This window comes from Schistocerca serialis, chromosome 4, assembly GCF_023864345.2.
Source record: "Schistocerca serialis cubense isolate TAMUIC-IGC-003099 chromosome 4, iqSchSeri2.2, whole genome shotgun sequence".
In the NCBI taxonomy this organism is placed as follows: Eukaryota; Metazoa; Arthropoda; class Insecta; order Orthoptera; family Acrididae; genus Schistocerca; species Schistocerca serialis.
The window spans coordinates 115,180,266-115,200,490 of NC_064641.1; the positions used below are offsets into that span (position 1 = coordinate 115,180,266).

The following is a 20,225-nucleotide window of genomic DNA, read 5'->3' on the forward strand; positions in this document are numbered from 1 at the left end:
ACTTGATCTCTTCAGCACAGATACCATCACTGTCTGATGCCTTGTTGTTTTTGAGGTTTTTAATTGTCTCTGCTACTTCCGCCCTGGTGGGTGCATTGTCTAGACTATTCTGACTTTTGTTGCTTGAGCGTAAGAGTGTCCACTTTACTGTTGGTGCTTCAGCATTCAGCAGATCCCTAAAATACCTAGCCATTTCCTCGCACCTCTTTTTTGCCAATTTTTATTGTGCCATCTTGTCCTCTTATGAAGAGTTCTTTGGCCTCGAAGCCTTTAATTCTGCTCTTCATTTCTCTTAAAAAGACTCGTGATTTGTGTTTCTTGCAGGCTGTGTTTGCTTCTTCAAGTTTCGCATTCCATCTACTTCTCTTGGCATTTCTTGATCATTTTGCTATCAATTTTTCTTGCATTCTGGAAGTTCGACATGCCTTCTTACTTTTTCGGGATTGCTATTTCATCCATTCTTTCCACCTGTCTCAACTGCATTCTCACATTCATCCATCCACCACTCATGCTTCCTTTTCTTGTCGTTAGTAGCCAGTCGCACTGCCTGTTCTTCCATCATATCTCTCACCCTCTTCCAATCACTCTGAACTACCATTCTCTTTGCATACTCTTCTCTGTGTTTTTTCAGAAGATCTAGGTCGATTCTGTGAGTGTTTTGGTCCTATGTTTCCTTGCTCTGTTGGGTATCCACATGCATTTTATTTCAACAAGGTAGTGATCTGATTCAATCCTGCTATTTTTCCTCACTTTTGTGTTCATAATCTCTATGTGATTCTTGTCACGGATTGCTACATGGTCTCACTGTTTTTCCCCAACCCTGCTTTCAGGGCTGACCCATGTTCTTTTCTTGCCTGCCTTAACTTTGTAATGGGTGTTCATTATTCTCATCCTGTGTCTCCTACACAGGTCCACTAATCTCTCACCATTCTTGTTTGTTCTCTTGTGGGTTGGAGAATCTCCCACAGGACCTCTAAAGTTCCTTTCCATGCCCATGTGTGCATTAAAATCTTCTAGAAAAATAGTTTGTCCACATTTGTCACTACCTTATCCAAAGTGGAACAAAAATGTTCAGTTCCTTCTTTGTCTTTTTTATCCTCATCATTTGTTGGTGCATGTGCATTTGCTATTGTATAGGTTTTGTTTCCTATTTTTATTGTCAGGTATGACAGCCTCTCGTTTATGCCCTTCCACGCAGTGATATTATCCAGGTATCTACAATCTACTACAAAGGGTGTGCCAAAAATAAAAGGTTGCTTTGGCCCCCCAACACAGGGTTTCCCTTTGAGAATTACATATCCCTCTGATTCCATCGTGCTTTCGTCCCTGAATCTTGTTTCTTGTAGTACAAGTATGCCAATCCCAAGTTCTCTCATAGTGTCAAGAACTTACTTTAGCTTGCCCACCTTCATCATTGTCTGTATGTTTTGGTGGTGGATATATATTTGGCAGGAATGAGGTTCATATCCCAGTCTAGCTATCTCAACTTAAGGTATCTGTAATTTCCCTTAAATTGCCTTGGACAAATAGCAAAGTGATTCCTTAAACTGACCATGGATGCTTCCACCTCAGTTACTATCCAGCTAAGCTAGTACTGTGTAATGATCTCATGTCAGTGGGATGTTTACTCATTGGTCATGTTTTGTTGATTGTACACTGGCTGAATAAAAATTATTGGCAACACGATTATAAATCATACCAGACTTTATTGACAGACCTTCACCGTATTACGTCCCCTCAGTATAATCGCCTCGCATCTCCATCAACTTCCTCCACAGAGATGGAAAGCATTGTATGCCATCAGCACATCCATCTCTGTTGATGTCTCCCAAGGACTGCCCTATAATGTGGATGATGTTTTCATTTGTCTTGTACTGCATGCTATGAAGAGGTTCCTTCATTTTGGCAGACAGATTGTAATCGCGCAGACTCTTGTAGAGTGAATATGGTGGACATTCCAGTATCTTCCCCCCATACTGAGGAGATCCTGCACGAGGTTCATTGTCATGAAGGGTGATGAGGTGCAGTGCCAGAAGGAAACATTGTTATGCACTATGACCAAGTGCCATTTCAGTCTTGATCTATGCACGTGGTTCGTGTTTCCTAAATATACTGATAGAGTGCTTGTACTGGCCTTCCTCACTTTCAAATTGGACACACTGCAACTGACTCAAATACAGCCGTCACTGTTCCCTGTACAACTTCAATTGACCTTCTGCTATCAGATACAGAATGTGGTCATGCCACATTGTGCACATCCTTCATGTTACAGCAGTGTTTCATCTACTTTTTATCAAACCTATGTAGAAGAAGTACATTCAGTGGATGTGGACTGAGTAAAGTTATATAAAAGACAAAAAAATCATAGAAACTTAATCTGTACTCTGTATAGTCAATAAACTATTAAAATACTGCTTAATACTATCTATGCATGCATCAGATAAATATAAGATAGTAAATTAGAAGGAAAGGGGCTATTTTGGAAAAAATTACTGCTTGTCTTCTGTTGTTATCTTAATGTTTGCCAGATTGTATTGGTATTTCTCAAACAAAGCAATGGAGAGGCAGGTGGGGTTTCTCAGTTTCCTGCTTTGTTCCTTTTGTTTTGTTCATGCTTTGCAATTATTTCAGGGGGGGAACTTAAATGAAATGTGTCTGTCCACTTTGTGTTCAGTTACTTTTGATTTATTAAATGAGCAAGCACTCTTAAAAGTCAAGATGATGATTTGTCTTCAATAACGAGTTGTTATATTTTTCAGTCAGTCGGATGGCACAGTTGTAGCAGGTCCGTTAACGCTAAGTTCAGCAGGTGGCCTTTTGGCCACAAGTCTGTCACTTTTAACAGCTTCGGCGCTATCTCTGGACATCAGTTGTCAGACATGGCTGGTTCAACTTGCTGGAAATCTATTTTCTGGTGAGACCTTTTTTGTGTTTATTTTTATCTAGTGAAGTAAGAAAAGACATCATCAAAATGGAGTGGGTCCTCAGCTATGTCTTAGTAGCATTTGTAATGGTGACATTCTGGTCATGGATTACAGCCACAGTTAATATTGACTTTCACTATGTTGACTGTTGATGGTATAGCAGCAGAAATATTATTATTGCAATTTGACACAGTTAGTCTTAATTCAGATCAATTGACGACTTCCGAAAAACATGAAATACCAGCAGTATTCTCTACCTGAAATCACTTTATAGCGTGTTTCAGTAAACAATGTCAATATTTTCAGCACTTGTCTATGACAGTCATACTAATAAACACACAGACTGAATTAAGTGTGTGGTTACATTTTGTACAACAGGGCATATGTTTGTTGGACCCCTTCTCCAGATGGTGGGACAGCCATTTTGGTGCTGTAATTGTGTTACTGTCTGATCTAGTTTCATGTATGTTAAGTCACTGAAGCACTCTTCAGAGCCTCTTCCCAATCCAACAGAAAAAAAGTACAGTTCCATAAAAGAAGTTAGTGCATAAATTGGTAGGTATAAATGTGAATAATGTCATGCACATCACAGAATTAGCCACATTGTTCACTATAGCTTAGCACAGATGACACTTGGATATATTTATCTATGCCTGATATAGCTGCATCCTGTATATCATGTTAACAGTAACCTTTTTTTTATGTATTTTTTCTTACATTTTCATGGAGTTCGCTGAAAGTTACTTTTTTTTTACATTCACTGGGGGTACACCCAAAGATACTTTTATGTTTGAAATCCAGTTACCCTCTTCTTGGTTATCACTTGTTTGATTGGCGCTGTTTTAAATGACCCACTTGCAGTGATTTCTTTCTAATTGTATACCATTTGTGTAGTACTGTCAGCATAATTAACTCAGTACATAATATTATAATATTAATTGATACACAACCCTTTGCATTACCTGTTTTCATATTCAGAAGGTTTTATTCAATGGTGACATTATTTCTACCACCTAACAGTACTGACAAGATGAAGATCTCGGACACAGCCAACCAATTCGGCTCATATTCGGCAGGTCACCTGTGTACAACCTAAAACGAAAGACCCTAAATTTTAACTCAACGTCTTCCCTTTGTTGAGAAAACCTCCCCTAAATTTCATGATGCAAGATCACCTCCAAATTGAAAGTGTTGATAGATAATTGAAAATTGAGCATTTTTCATCATTATATATGGGGACTACAAATGCATATTATCGTAGAAATCAAGGGGACAAACTTTTGTGATTGCTTTTTATGTACGTATAAGGTAAATACCAATCAACGAAAGCACTGCGTATGTAGTGACTGAGGCATCTGGCTAGGGCCCAGAGAACCTGTGTTTGATTCCCACTTGGGTTCTGCAATTTTTTCCGTATTGAATGTATTAGAAACTGGAGGTTTAATGAGGCAAGGAAAACAATAAGGAGTACTAACAAGGTAGGCAAATAAATTTCTCAAATGGCTTTGATTAGTAAAAAAATTAAATTTTTAACCCTTGTGGTTCCCTTACAATAGCTCTTTCAATCATCATCATCATCATCATCATCATCTAATGAATACAGTCTTCGCATAACTGCATTATTCCTTCTGAAGATTCGATAGTAAACAGGTTTAGTTGACATTTAAAATCTTTGTTATTTGGGAATTACATTTAATGAGTGTCGTGCATGCAATAACATCAGCTAAAAATCGGTGCTGACAGTTGATTGTGAATTATGCTATGAATCGTTATTGCATCCACTTGGTTGAGTGATTCTATCTGGGTTTTCAGAAACATACTACAATTTTGAACCCTTGAAGTAAAATTCTGTCCAGCACCTGGCTGTATGCAAGTGTCATGCAGTTGGCTCTGTGTGGTCCCTCATGATTTATATTTATTTTATTTATTTATTGTTCCGTGGGACCAAATTAAGGAGAAGTATCCATGGTCATGGAACGAGTCAATACATGAAATTATAACACGGTAGTAGAAACAGATAAAATGAAATATAAAGAACATATTCAGGTGACAAGTCATAAGTTTAAATAAAGAAAATCAACAATGTCACACTGGAATTTGCTTAATTTTTTAGCTCTTTCAGGAGCTCCTCGACAGAATAGAAGGAGTGAGCCATGAGGCAACCCTTCAGTTTGGACTTAAAAGAGTTTGGGCTACTGCTACGATTTTTGAGTTCTTGTGGTAGCTTATTGAAAATGGATGCAGCAGAATACTGCACTCCTTTCTGCACAAGAGTCAAGGAAGTGCATTCCACATGCAGATTTGATTTCTGCCTAGTATTAACTGAGTGAAAGCTGCTAACTCTCGGGAATAGACTAATATTGCTAACAACAAATGACATTAAAGAAAATATATACTGTGAGGGCAATGTCAGAATTCCCAGACTATTGAATAGGGGTCGACAAGAGGTTCTCGAACTTACACCACATATAACTCGAACAGCCCGTTTTTGAGCCAAAAATACCCTGCACTCTTACTCAGAAATGTTTTCATAAAAAGTCACCTGAAAAATTTATTTACCTGTGTTGTTGTTATTCCTTACCTTATTAGCCCTCCTTATCCTACCAGTTTTGATATGGGGGAAAAATAATAAAAAAAACTGCAGAATGTGTTTGGGAATCGAACACAGGTTTTCCACTCCCCCAGCTGAATCCCTTGGTCAGTGTGCTTTCGTTGACTGGTGTTTATCTTAGGGGTACGTAAGCAACAGTCTTAACAGTTTCTTTCCTTGATTCACAGATCCCATACCCCATATATGGTGATGAAAAATGCTCGATTTTCAGTTCCTCATTGACCCAGTCAATTATTTGAGTTGTTGCGCATCATAAAATTTAGGGGTAGTTTTCTCAGAAATGGGGAGATGTTGAACCAAAATGTCTTAGAGTCTTTCATTTTGGGTTGTGCACAGGCAACCTGCCAAATATATGCCAAATCTGTTTACATTTTTAGCCTTCAGATAGATGTATTATTAGGTTTTTGTAGATACCTACACTTATCCTGACTGCATGCTTCCCACCCTCTTTGAAGGGTATGTGATAAAAAATTAACACCAAAACACATTGATCCTACATGTGGTTTACAGTGTGGGCAACTTGAGACCAGGAGAAAACTGACATTTTGATCATGTGCTTGCTCTGTTTCAGGCATGTGTAGGTTTAGGATTGTATGGAAACGTGCATCATATTGCTAAAAGATCTCATTCTCATAAGGGAAACAATTCATGTAAGGCTGAATCTTATCTGTATGGATGGATTTGCAGTCAGATTGGTGAAAAGTGCTTTCCATGTGCATTAATGGCCCTTTAGGATGTCACAACTCCATTCGTCAAACTATAACTCTCTCAGTAATGCTTTTTGTTCTACCAGAAAGGTTACAGAGCATTTGTCCTGCAGCATTTCTTTTTGAAGATTAAAAATGTTCATCTGCCAGGGGAAGCAGGATTTGTGACCCGTCAGGAAAGATAACCTACCACCAACAGCAGTTTGCGTGTAATTACTCTTACTTAATTTCAGTTTTATAAACTGTTTTTTAGGTGTCTAGCTGTTCTTATGATGTAATTATTGTGCTCAATATGGTAATCAGAATTGTGTTTGGCAGGAGAAAATAGAGTTGTCATCCTGGCTAGATATGTGAAAATACATATTCTAACAGTCATGCTGAGGAAAATATCATAGGGGTCATATTAACGGGGAGAGATCCCAAGCAGTGGGGATCGACTTTTTGAAACCGTCCGTATGGTGATGTAGCTCAAGATCCCAGGATCACACCCTGCAACCATTCACCGTAGCAGGCCCTCATTAGCGAGTAATCGATGAAAAAAAGATTGGAATTTTATGTGGTGTTCTGTAGCATTATAAGACAGAGAATTTTAAAGATTCGTTATGTGTCGTAGTGGATAGGGTAAAGTCTTCGCCATACTGAACGTCATGGGTTCGGGTATTGTCATGTGGCTTAAAGTTTTTTATTTTTAAATTTTATTGAAATGACATTTATCATTATTTTTATTCAATTAATTGGTTTAAATGTAATTTTTTATTTCTATTTCTTTGTCACATTTAATCGCTATATGATTTTTTTGTATTTGTTCTCGCTTTTCTTCATATTCTTTTTCCACTCAGAATGTTTGTGAATGTGAACTTAATAATATTTATCTATTAGAATGTTTAAAGATTTGAAAGTACTGGTGTATTGGTTAGAAAATAAAAGATGAAATAATCTATTTATGACTTACTATAGTGTCAAAAATATATTTTTCATTACAAGATGTACCCCCCCCCCTTTTTTTTTCTTTCTTTCTTTTTTTTCCAAACATTTAAAGCACAGCTTAAATTACTATTGCGACTATGGGGAAAATAATGCAGATGAGGAATTAAAGGAAAATTGGGCTTATAAGTGAAATTAAATTCAAGCAAAATTAGGAGTAGAAACGAGTGCAGTTACATGGATGAAAAAAATCAAAATTAATACATAAAATTAATTAAAATCACATCAACAAAAATTTCAACCTGGAAAAGAATGATAGGAAGAAAAATGAGAGCAAATGAAGAAGTTGAAATGATGATTAAAAGAATGTGACAAAGGAATAGAAATACAACTTACGTTTAGAGAAAGTTAATTGAATAAAAATAGTGATCAAAGTAACTACAATTAAAAAGAAAATGCTCCTTAAAAAAAAACTGGTCTTTAGTTCCTTCTATATATTCCAACCACCTTTCCACATTTCTTGCTTTTTTTTACAACTGGCTTAGTATCTGACCTCCTAATACTCATACAGATGCTTCTGCTTCTCTCCAAAGATCTCATTAATATTCCTATAGGTGTTATCTGTCTCTTCCACAGCTATGCATGCTTGTACAGGTTTGCATTTCTCCTATAACCATTCCTGTTTTGGCAGTATCCACTTTTTGTCAGTTCCATTTTTAGACATGTAGTCCCTTTCATCTGCTTTACCTGGTGAATTTTTATATTTTCTCCTTTCTTCAGTTAAATTCAATATCTCTTATGGTTTCAAAGGATATCTGCTGGGGCTTATCTTTTTGCCTGTTTGGTCATTTGCTGCTTTTATTACTTTGTCCTTCAGAGCTACTTATTTGCCTTATATTGTAGTCCTTTCACCTGTTCCAGTTGTTTCCTAATGCTCTCTGTGAAACTACCAACAACTTGTTGGTCCCCTAACTTTCCTTAGTGTCATCTCCTTAATTTCTTACCCTGCGAAATTTTTTGTTTTAATCTGCTGTTCATAACCTTTAATTATGGTCAGAGCTCACAAAAGCCACTGGAAATGTTTTCATTTTAAAATATGGTTTCAAAATCTCCTTTGTACAATTAACATGATATATCTGAATCCTGTTTTACCTGTTCCACGTATGATTCTTAAACCAAGTGTTTGTGATGATTAAATTCTACTCTGTGCGAGATTCTACCATGTGGCTTCCCCTTTCACTCCTTCTTTGAGTCCATGGTCTTCTATTATTTTTCCTTCTCTTCATTTTGCTACTGTTAAATTTCAGCCCCCCCCCCCCCCCCCCAAACAGTTAAATTTTTGTCTTCCTGAACTACCTGAATAATTTATTTTATTTCATCATACATTCAATGCCTTCAACATCTGTGGAGCTAGTAGGCATGTAAACATAAGCTATCCTGACTGTTGTTGGTTTTGTATCTAACTTGGCTACAGTGAAGCATTTACACTGCTGTTCATAGTAGCTCTTGTACATATCTCTTTTGTTATTCTTCATTAGACCTATCGCTTCATTACCTATATTTAATTTTTTTTGCTAACCCTGTATACTGACCTGACCAGAAGTCCTGTTCTTCCTGCCACTACACTTCACCAATTCCAGCTATTTCTAACTTAACCCTGTGCCTTTCTTCTTGTAAGTTACCTATCCAGTCAAGGGATATAATGTTCCGTGCTGGGACTCGGAGAATGGCAGTTTTGTTCTTTCCTAATAAATTATGAAGCACAATAATTGGCAAAATGTGCAACACTGCTTACAGATATATATAAAAGTGGCACGATACCTAGCTTTTGGAACTAACAGGAGAGGAGACGGTCAGGATAATTTGTCACTTTTATTTGTGTCTGTAGTACACATTTTGCCTCCTGAAACTAAGTACTAGCCTTTCGTTATGTCTCATAATTTATTAGTTTCCTCGATTGAATATTTCTTTGATACTGTTTTGTTTTTTCTGATGACAATGTCCTCCTGAGTAGTACCCGCCCGGAGATTGTGCAGAGTTCAGGCTGAAAGGACACTGACTTTCCTAGCATCTCATGGGATGACAAAAGTATGTCGCAACACTCTGTCACGTACACCTAATCCATGGGTGGGTTGTCAGGGTGTACAAACACACACCCAACAAAGAGGTCTTGACAAGTAAGTCCTCCAGAGAATGTTTTAGTTACGGCAAAGTTAAATGTCTGCAACAGGGCAGACCTGTGCCAGAATCAGTATTTATAACCATATGGAAGGGATAGATAGCTACTCATAAGATAGAGGAGCTGTTGAGTTGCAGACGGGCAGACAGGCATCAGTCTCAAGGGGTGCAACTTGAGCAAAGGAAGAATGTAGGTCTAGAAACTATCGGTATAACAGTTGTAAATTGGCGTAGCAGTGCTGGGGAAGTACCAGAACTCCAAGTGCTAATAGAAAACACTGATGCTCAAATCTTTATAGGCACTGAAAGCTGGTCAAAGCTGGAGATAAGGTCATTCAAACATTTTGCAAAGCACCTAATGGTGTTCAGAAAGGATGGGCTAAATACAATTGGCGGTAGCGTGTTGTTGCTGTTAGAAGTAATTTATCGTGTAACAAAATGGAATTAGATAGTTTGTGTGAGTTATTATGGGTAGAGCTCATTCTTGGCAACTGGAATAGAATGACAATTGGATCCTTTCACCAACCTCCTAAGTCAGATGATACAATTGCTGAAAGGTTCAAAGAAAACTTGACTCTAATTTCAATCACATACCTGACTCATACAATTATAATTGATGGTGACTTCAATTTACCATCAATATGTTGGCAGAAATGCATGTTTAAATCTAGGCATGCATAAAACGTCATCTGAAATTGTGCTAAACGCATTCTCTGAAAATTATTTCTAGCAGTTAGTTCATGAGCCCACTAGACTAATAAACAGTTGTGAAAACACACTTGACCTCTTAGCAACAAATAATCCTGAGCTAAGAATGAGCATCAAAATGGATATGGGGATTAGCAAGCACAAGGTTGTTGTAGCGAGACTGAATCCTGTAACCCCCACATCTACCAAAACTAGAAGAAAAAGATATCTATTCAAAACAACAAATAAAAATTTGCTTGAAACCTTCCTGAAAGACAGTTTCCACTCCTTCCAAATTAATAATGTAAGTGTAAACCAGGTGTGACCTAAATTCAGAGACAGCAGTTGAGAGATTTATACCAAATAAATTAACAAATGATGGAGCTGATACCCCACGGTACACAAAACAGGTCAGAAGGCTGTTGCAAAAATAAAGAACAATGCTTGCCAAATTTAAGCAAATGCTAAATCACCAAGATTGACAATATTTTACAGAATCTCAAAATGTAGTGCAGTTTTCAATGCGGTATATGCTTATTGTAGTTTCAACAACATAACTTTGTCTCAAAACCTGGCAGAAAACCCAAAGAGATTCTGATCGTAGATAAAGTATAACCCACCCCCCCGCCCCCACCCCCCTCCTGAACCATGGACCTTGCCATTGGTGGGGAGGCTTGCATGTCTCATCGATACAGATATTTGTACCATAGGTGCAACCACAATGGAGGGGTGTCTGTTGAGAGGCCAGACAAATGTGTGGCTCCTGAAGAGGGGCAGCAGCCTTTCCAGTACTTGCAGGGACAACAGTCTGGATGATTGATTGAACTGGCCTTGTAACATCAACCAAAACAGTATTGCTGTGCTGGTATTATGAACGGCTGAAAGCAAGGGGAATCTACGGCCATAATTTTTCCCGAGGGTATGCAGCTGTACTGTATGGTTAAATGATGATGGCATCCTCTTGGGTAAAATAATCAGGAGGTAAAATAGTCCCCCATTTGGATATCTGGGCAAGGACTACTCAGGAGGACTTTGCCATCAGGAGAAACAAAACTGGCATTCTATGGATCAGAGCGTGGAATGTCAGATCCATTAATTGGACAGATAGGTCAGAAAATTTAAAAAGGGAAATGGATGGGTTACTGTTAGATATAGTGGGAATTAGTGAAGTTTGGTGGCAAGAGGAACGGGACTTCTGGTCAACCGAATACAGTGTTATAAATAAAAAAATCAAACAGGGGTAATAATAATACAGGAGTAGGTTTAATAATGAATAAAAAAAATAGGAATACGGATAAGCTAAGCTACTATGAACAGCATAGTGAATGCATTATTGTAACCAAGATAGACACAAGGCCCATGCCTACCACAGTAGTACAAGTTTATATGCCAACTAGCTCCACAGATGATGAAGAGATTGAAGAAATGTTTGATGAGATAAAAAAAAAAATTATTCAGATAGTTAAGAGAGATGAAAATTTAATAGTCATGGGGGACTGGAATTCGATAGTAGTAAAAGGAAGAGAAGGAAAAGTAGTAGGTGAGTATGGACTGGGACTAAGGAATGATAGAGGAAGCTGCCTGGTAGAATTTTGCATGGAGCATAACTTAATCATTGCAGACACTCGGTTTAAGAATCATGAAAGAAGGCTGTATACATGGGAGAGACCTGGAGACGACGAAATGTTTTTGATTGATTATATAATGGTAAAACAGAGATTTGGGAACCAGGTTTTAGATTGTAAGACGTTCCCAGGGGCAGATGTGGACTCTGACCACAGTTTATTGGTAATGAACTGTAGATCAAAACTGAAAAAAAGGGGGGGGGGGGGGGAATTTAAGGAGATGGGGCCTGGATAAGCTGAAAGAACCACAGGTTGTAGAGAGTTTCAAAGGGAGCATTAGGGAACGACTGACAAGAACAGGGGAAAGGAATACAGTAGAAGGAGAATGGGTAACTTTGAGAGATGAAATAGTGAAGGCAACAGAGGAACAAATAGGTAAAAAGATGAGTACTAGCAGAAATACTTGGGTAACACAAGAGATACTGAATTTAATTGAGGAAAGGAGAAAATATAAAAATGCAGTAAATGAAGCAGGCAAAAGGGAATACAAACGTCTCAAAAATGAGATCAACAGGAAGTGCAAAATGGCTAAGCAGGAATGTCTAGAGGACAAAAGTAATGGTGTAGAAGCATATATCACCTGGGGAAGAGATAGATGTCACCTACAGGAAAATTAAACAGACCTTTGGAGAAAAGAGAACCACCTATATGAATATCAAGAACTCAGATGGAAAACCAGTCTTAAGCTATGAAGGGAAAGCAGAAAGGTAGGAGTATGTAGAGGGTCTATACAAGGGCAATGTACTTGAGGGTAATATTACAGAAGTGGAAGAGGACATAAATGAAGAAGAGGTGGGAGATACGATACTGTGTGAAGAATTTGATGGAGCACTGAAAGACCTAAGTTGAAACAGGGCCCCAGGATAAGATAACATTCTGTTAGAACTACTTATAACGTTGAGAGAGCCATCTGGTGAGCAAAATGTATGAGAAGGCAAAAGACCCTCAGAATTCAAGAAGATATAATAGTTCAAATTCCAAAGAAAGCATGTGCTGACAGGTGTGAGAATTACAGAACTATCAGTTTAATAAGTCACAGTTCCAATATACTGACACGAATTCGTTACAGACATATGGAAAAGCCTGTACAAGCTGAACTCAGGAAGATCAGTTTGGATTGTGAGAAATGTTGGAACACGTAAGGCAATACTGACCCTATGACTTATCTAGAAAGACAAACCTATGTTTATATCATTTGTAGAATTAGAGAAAGCTTTTGACAGTGTTGACTGGAATACTCTCTTTCAAATTCTGAAGGTGGCAGGGGTAAAATATAGGGAGTGAAAGACTATTTACAATTTGTACAGAAACCAGATGGCAGCTATAAGAGTCGAGGGGCATGAAAGGGAAGCAGTGACTGAGAATGGAATGAGACAGGGTTGTAGCCTATCCCCGTGTTATTCGATATGTATATTGAGCAAGAAGTGAATAAAACAAAAGAAAAATTTGGAGTAGGAATTAAAATCCAGGGAGAAGAAATAAAAACCTTGAGGTTTGCCGATGACATTGTAATTCTGTCAGAGACAGCAAAGGACCTGGAAGACCAGTTGAACAGAATGGACAGTGTCTTGAAAGGAGGATATAAGATGAAAATCAACAAAAGCAAAACGAGGATAATGGAATGTAGTCAAATTAAACCAGGTGATGTGGGAATCAGATTAGGAAATGAGACACTTAAATAGTAGATGCTATTTGGGCAGCAAAGCCAAAGTAGAGAGGATATAAAATGTAGACTGGCAATGGCAAGAAAAGCATTTCTGAAGAAGAAGTCTCTTCTGAAATTATTTCTTTGGAGTGTAGCCATGTATGGAAGTGGAACATGGATAATTAACTGTTTAGACAAGAAGAGATTAGAAGCTTTTGAAATTTGGTGCTACAGAAGAATGCTGAAGATTAGATGGGTAGATCATGTAATTAATGAGGTGGTACTGAATAGAATAGGGGACAAGAGAAATTTGTGGCACAACCGGACCAAAAGAAGAGATCAGTTGGCAGGACACATTCTGAGACATCTAGGGATTACCAATTTAGTACTGGAGGGAAGTGTGTGGGGTAAAAATCCTAAAGGGAGACCAATAGATGAATACACTAAGGAGATTCAGAATAATGTGGGTTGCGATAGTTACTCGGAGATGAAGAGGCTTGCACAAGATAGAGTAGCAGGGAGAATTGCATCAAACCGGTCTTTGGACTGAAGACACCACCTAAAGTATGCTAGCAGCAAGACACAATCAGTGCCTTCTCTGCACTGTAGCAATGGAACTATTATAGTTGACGATGCAGCTAAAGCAGAGTTAGTTACCCAGCCTTCCAAAATTTCTTCACCAAAGAAGACAAAGTAAATATTTCAGAATTCGAATCAAGCTTCAAGAACAGCTGACAACATGAGTAACTTAGAAGTACATATCCTTGGAGTAGCGAAGCAGCTTAAATCACTTGATAAAAGCAGATTGTATACCAGTTAGGTCCTTTCAGAGTATGCTGATGCAATAGCTCCGTACTTAACAATTATATAAAACTGCTCACTCGATGAAAGATAACTATTCAAATACTGGAAATTTGAACAGGTCATGCCATTATTCAAGAAAGGCAATAGGAGTAACCACTAAATTACAGGCCCATATCATTGACGTCGATATGCTACAGGATTTTTGAACATAGATTGTGTTTGAACATCATGAATCACCTGAAAAAGAACGGTCTGTGGACACATAGTCAACACAGATTTTAAAAAACTTCATTTATGTGAAATGCAACTAGCTGTTTACTCACATGAAGTTTTGATTGCTGTCATCGTGGAATTTCAAATAAATTTGTATTTCTAAATTTCCAGAAGGTTTTTGACACCGTAGCACACAAGCATCTTGTAATGGAAATTGTATGCCTATGGAATATTGTCTCAGCTAAGTGACTGGATTCATGATTTCCTGTAAGAGAGACCACAGTTCATAGTAATTGAAAAAAAGTCATTGAGTAGAACAGAAATGATTTCTGGCATTCCCCAAGGCAGTGTTACAGGGCCTTTGCTGTTCCTTACTTTTATAAACGATGTAGGAGACAGTCTGTGCAGCCTTCGGGTGTTTGCAGATGGTGCTGTTGTTATCCTCTAGTAAAGTCATCAGAAGATTAATACCAACTGCATAAATATTTAGATAAGTTATTTGTGCAGTGCAAAAATTGACAATTGACCCTAAGTAATGAAAAGTGTGAGGCCATCCACATGAGTGCTAAAACAAATTTGTTTAACATCAGCTACACAATAAATCAATCAAATCTAAAGGCCATAAATTCAGCCAAATACCTAGGAATGAGAGTTACAGAAAACTTGAAACTGGAAAGAACACACAGCAAATGTTATGGGGAGTGCAAACCAAGGAGTGCGTCTTATTGGCAGAACACCTGGAAGATACAACAGATCTGCTAAAGAGACTGCCTACACGACACTTGTCTGTCTTCTTTTAGAGTACCGCTATGTGGTGTAGGATCTTTTTCAGATAGATAGGATTAATGGAATACACTGAGAAGGGCAGCACATTTTGTATTACTGAGAAATAGGAGGGATAGTGTCATGGACATGACAGAGGTTTTGGGGTGAAAATCAATAAAACAAAGGTATTTTTTGTTGCAGTGAGATCTTCTCAAGAAACTTCAATCACCAACTTTCTTGTCTAAATGCAAAAATATTTTGTTGATGCCAATGTACATAGGAAGAAATGATCATTATAATAAAATTGCTTCCCACAGTAGCCCCCCCCCCTCCCCCACATATACAGGAGAATGTACCCCTGTAGGGCTCTGTACTGAGTGTCCCTCTCTTTCTGGTAGCCATCAGTGGTCTAGCAGCAGCTGTTGGGTTCTCAGTTTCACCCTCCTTGTGTGCTGACCACATCTGGCTCTATTATTCTTCTTCTAGTGTTGGTGTCGCTGAACATTGACTGCAAGGCACAATACGAAATGCACAGGCATGGGCCCTCACTCATGGCTTTTGATTTTCCACTGCCAAGACTTGTGTCATGCACTTTTATTGGTGTAGTACCATTCACCCACAACCAGTATTTTACCTCAGTGACCAACTGCTCAATGTGGTGGAGACTTATCGCTTTTTAAGACTGGTCATCGATTCTTGGTTGACATGGATTCCCCCTGTCTGCCAGATTGAGTGAAAAGTGCTGGCTGCACATTAATACACTTTGTTGCCCAAATAACACCAGCTGGTGTGCAGACCGCACTACCCTGCTGCAACTTTACAAAGCCCTGATACAGTCCCGTCTCGATTATGAGAGTCTGGCGCATGGTTTGGCATCGCCCTCACCGTTGCAGGTATGGTTCTGATATACCACTGTGGGATTTGTCTGGTGACAGGAGCCTTTCAAACTAGCCCTGTGAACAGCTTACTCGTGGAGGCTGGCGTCCCTCCATTGTGGATCATGCACCAACAACAGCTTGTCCAGTATGCTATCCACATTCGCAGCTTCCCTAAGGATTTGAACTACTGTCCTCTCTTTCCAAACATGCTAATCCATCTGCTGCAACAGTGCCCCAGATCAGGGATTATGATCATGTTCTACATCTGGTCTATCCTCTCTGAACTACAGTTGTTTCTGTTCCACTTCTCCTCTAGACCCACCCCCACCATACACCTCCATGGTGCATCCCTTGGCCACAGCTTCGCCTTGACCTGTCACAAGGTCACAAAGACTCCGTTCATATTGAGGCCCTCCGCTGCCAATTTTTGTCCATCTTTGGCACATCCCAGGGTTCAGAAGTCACCTACACTCATGGCTCGATGGTTGCTGGACGTGTAAGCTTTGCTTATACTTATGTGAGACATAGCGAACTGTGTTCCTTGCTGGATGGCTGTAGTGTTTTCACTGCAGAATTGGTAGCAATCTCTCATGGTCTTGAGCATATCCGTTCCCGCACTGGTGGGTCCTACCTCATATGCAGTGACTCCTTCAGCAGTTTGCAAGCTCTCGACCAACGCTATCCTTGCCATTCCTTGGTAATTACTATCGATGATTCCCTGTATGACCTTGAACAGTGTGGATGCTTAGTGACCCTCGTCTGGATCCAGTGTGGGTGCTCAGTGACTCTCGTCTGAACCCTGACCATGTCGGGATCCCGGGGAATGAACTCACTGATAGCCAGGCCAAACAGGCCACCAGTAAGCCGACTCTTGGAGATCAGTATTCCCGAAACAGTCCTGTGATGGGTTTTACACCTTCAAGTATTGTGTGTCTGGAACGTGGACTGGCTCATTCTGACTTCACCAAACTAACTGCTGGTGATAAAGTAGACTACAAATCTGTTTAAATCCTCCATGCAGGCCTTTCACAAGGGCTGTACCGTCCTTTGCCGGTTCCACATCAGCCACACTTGGCTGACTCATGGTCATCTCCTCCATAAGGAGGACCCACCCCACTGTCATTGTGATGGCCGTTTGACAGTGGCCTACATTTTGCTGGACTGTCTCAACCTAGCCACCCTGTGGCAGACTCTTGATCTCCCTGACTTGCTACCCCTGGTGTTAGGAGATGATACCCCAGTGGCTGAGTTAGTTTTGTGTTTTGTTTGTGAAGCGGGCTTTTATCACTCTCTTTAAGGGACGACTGCTTAAGGTTATTGGCCCATTGAGTGGTTGGTTGTCCCACCCAGTTCTCACCCTACCTACTCTTTTACTCTTCATCACACCCTCTTGTGTGGTCTGTTAGACTCGTTTGTCTTTTGTCTATCTGTGCTTCTCTTGTCCTGTCTGTGCTGCTAGTCTTTCAACGACAGTTTCAGAGTAGGGTACCTCTGGTAAGTGGCGGAGGCTGGGGGTTGTATGTCCCCTCATTCCACTCTGCTTTCAGGGGCTTCTGGCTGCTCCCTAGATGGGGCACCTTGCTTGCCTTTCCTCCTCTGTCTCCTGTTCTTCTTTTGTCCTTTACCTCAGCTTCACTGACATTGGTAGACCTTGGGATTTTCTTCCCCTGGGTTTTGCGTGCTAGGCTATCTCGATCCACAGTCATATAGATCTGTCTGTTCGAGGACTGAAGAGACTGATGACTCAGTAATTTTGTCCCATTAAGCATCCAACTAACCAACCAAACAACTTTAATTTTACTTAATGAGAGATACTTAATGAACATTGTGAACATATATATGTAACATTATCATTGCATAAGTCGCGCATATTATCGTAGTTCTTATTTACTTTTGTTTGTGGTTTCTTATTTCACCGCAGGTTTGTCAGTTTACTGCCTACGACCAGCTGAAATAGTAACTCCAGCTGAAACTGAACAGCATAAAACTTTATGGGCTGTTCTTCGAGACAGACAGGTAATAAACTCACCAAAGCAACTTTTCCCCTTTTGGGCATGACCAAGTGTAGCTTTGTGATTTAGTGGATGTAAACAACTCGCTATCTGAATATTAGAATACAAGTTTGCAATAAAAAAAAGCAATATAGTAATTTCTTATAATTTATTTCCAGTTTTTGAGAAGTGTGTGTGTGTGTGTGTGTGTGTGTGTGTGTGTGTGAGGAGAGAGAGAGAGAGAGAGAGAGAGAGAGAGAGAGAGAGAGAGAGAGAGAGTGGGGAGGGGGGGGGGGGGGGGGGGGGGGGGGGAAGGGGGTGATCTGCTCTGGTTTAAAGTTACTAACAATGGAGAAACCAGGATAGGATACTGATAATATTATCAAAAGTGTATATTGCTACACACCATATAGAGGACGCATTGTGTCGCAGACAGGTACAATGAAAAGACTGTTACACGTCTGAGCTTTTGCCCAAAAAGCCTTCTTCTAAAGAATCATTCTTTCTCTTTCTCTTCTTTTTACCTGTTGCCTTCTTCAGAAGAAGATCTTTTGGCCAAAAGCTCAAATATTTAGCTGGCCTTTTCTTGTGCCTGTCTGTGATTCAACTTCTCCTCTATATGGTGTGTAGCAATTTACACTTTTAGAAATATAAGACTCTTGTCTATATGTATCACCGTATAATGTCTGTAACAGCCAGTGTCGCATAACATTCTCACAGAGCACTGTTTACTAATGAAAGCCAAATAAGTAAGTCTACTGGGTATGTTTTATATGTTTGTCACTGTGTCACTGTTGCTTCCTTATTATTCTTGACTGTGCTTAAGGGAAGTACTCGATAATGGGATAATGCAGCCCCAAAATATGTCCTAATAATGAATTGCACATTTTGGACAACTGGTGCACAATAATCTCCGTACTGGTATCACTAAACAGTTGTACTCTGGATTCACTATGCATAAAAATGTCATTGAATCGTATTTTGTAAGGCAAATCATGACAGATGTTTGTTAGTGGTTTGTGCAGCTAATTGTAATATCAGTTTGTATCTGCTGGTAAGCTCTGTAGACCTGCATATAATTTAATTTAATTTTTGTTTGTTTTTGAGTTATGTTCAGGCAGTTGTCATATACATGACAAGTATATATCAGTGTAGATAATAGATGGGTAAAGGTAACAATTCGCTGTATAGATGAGTCGTCAATAGGCACGTGAACAAGACTGAGACTGTTGTCAGCTTTTGGATGAATCTTTCTTCAGAGCTAAGTCCACACACACACACACACACACACACACACACACACACACACAAAACCATGCATGGCTGCATTGTTGAGGCTGGGTACATTGTGTTGACACTGCCATTATTTATTTATTTATTTTCCACTGCCATATGTGCATCAATATAATGAAGTAATGGTGAGTGACATGAAATGATGGGCTGAAGATGCCAATTTTGACAAGTGTTAAGTAAAATGTTGTGAAATGCATTTGAAAAGTATATATGTGCGTTCAAAATAACTGTGATTTGACATTGTTGCATTTTAAAGTTTAGCAGTGGTTACTATCTAGTTACTTAACACAAATTTTCATTAAAATTAAGCCATCATGAGCAATTAAATTAAAGAGCATTAAAGATATCTTTGTCAGCTTGAGATCTTAATATTCTTGGTAAAAGTGGCAATCCCTCTGACGAGCAGTAACTGGAGCAAGTATGTTCAGCAATTGTATTTCATTGGTCATAGGATGTTCGGACATTGATTTGTAGGCTGCATTTCATCTAAGCAATTCAGAAGGTTGTTGACTTTATCTATAATACTCTAATAAAGGGTGTACCATGTATCTAATGACTGCTTGTGCAGCGCAGTAGGTGCCGGGCAGCGAGCACTCTGTTGCCTGGTGATCAGATGCCGCATCGCCTGTCTACTGCTGCGGTACGACACGACTACATTTAAAATATAAGCAAACAAATTTTGTGCTCACCCAGGTCACACACGGAGATGCCGGAACTGCCTACCATTATTTTACAAGTATTTCTGACATCTGCTCAAGAAATTATTAATTGCACGATGTAATTCTCTCAGATATATTTAATTAATTGATTCATGGATATTATCCCTGAGTTCCTTTATCGTGCAAGGATTTGTTGTGTACGATTTGTTCTTCAGTGTACCCCACAAATAAATCAGGACTTCTAGCAGGCCAGGTATTCTTACTAATCACTCTGCCATCCAACACATCATGAATTGCGTGCAAAGAAACATTGGCCTTATG

The 20,225-nt window shown here is 39.2% G+C and overlaps 1 protein-coding gene across 1 annotated transcript in view; it reads left to right on the forward strand.

Moving 5' to 3' along the window:
- LOC126473149 (huntingtin) overlaps positions 1-20,225 on the forward strand; it is a 516,516-nt gene that overhangs the window by 153,200 nt on the left and 343,091 nt on the right. The window contains exons 16-17 of the mRNA XM_050100007.1: positions 2,760-2,914; positions 17,883-17,977. Of these exons, the coding sequence (XP_049955964.1) occupies positions 2,760-2,914; positions 17,883-17,977 (250 nt within the window). The remainder of the gene's footprint in view (positions 1-2,759; positions 2,915-17,882; positions 17,978-20,225) is intronic.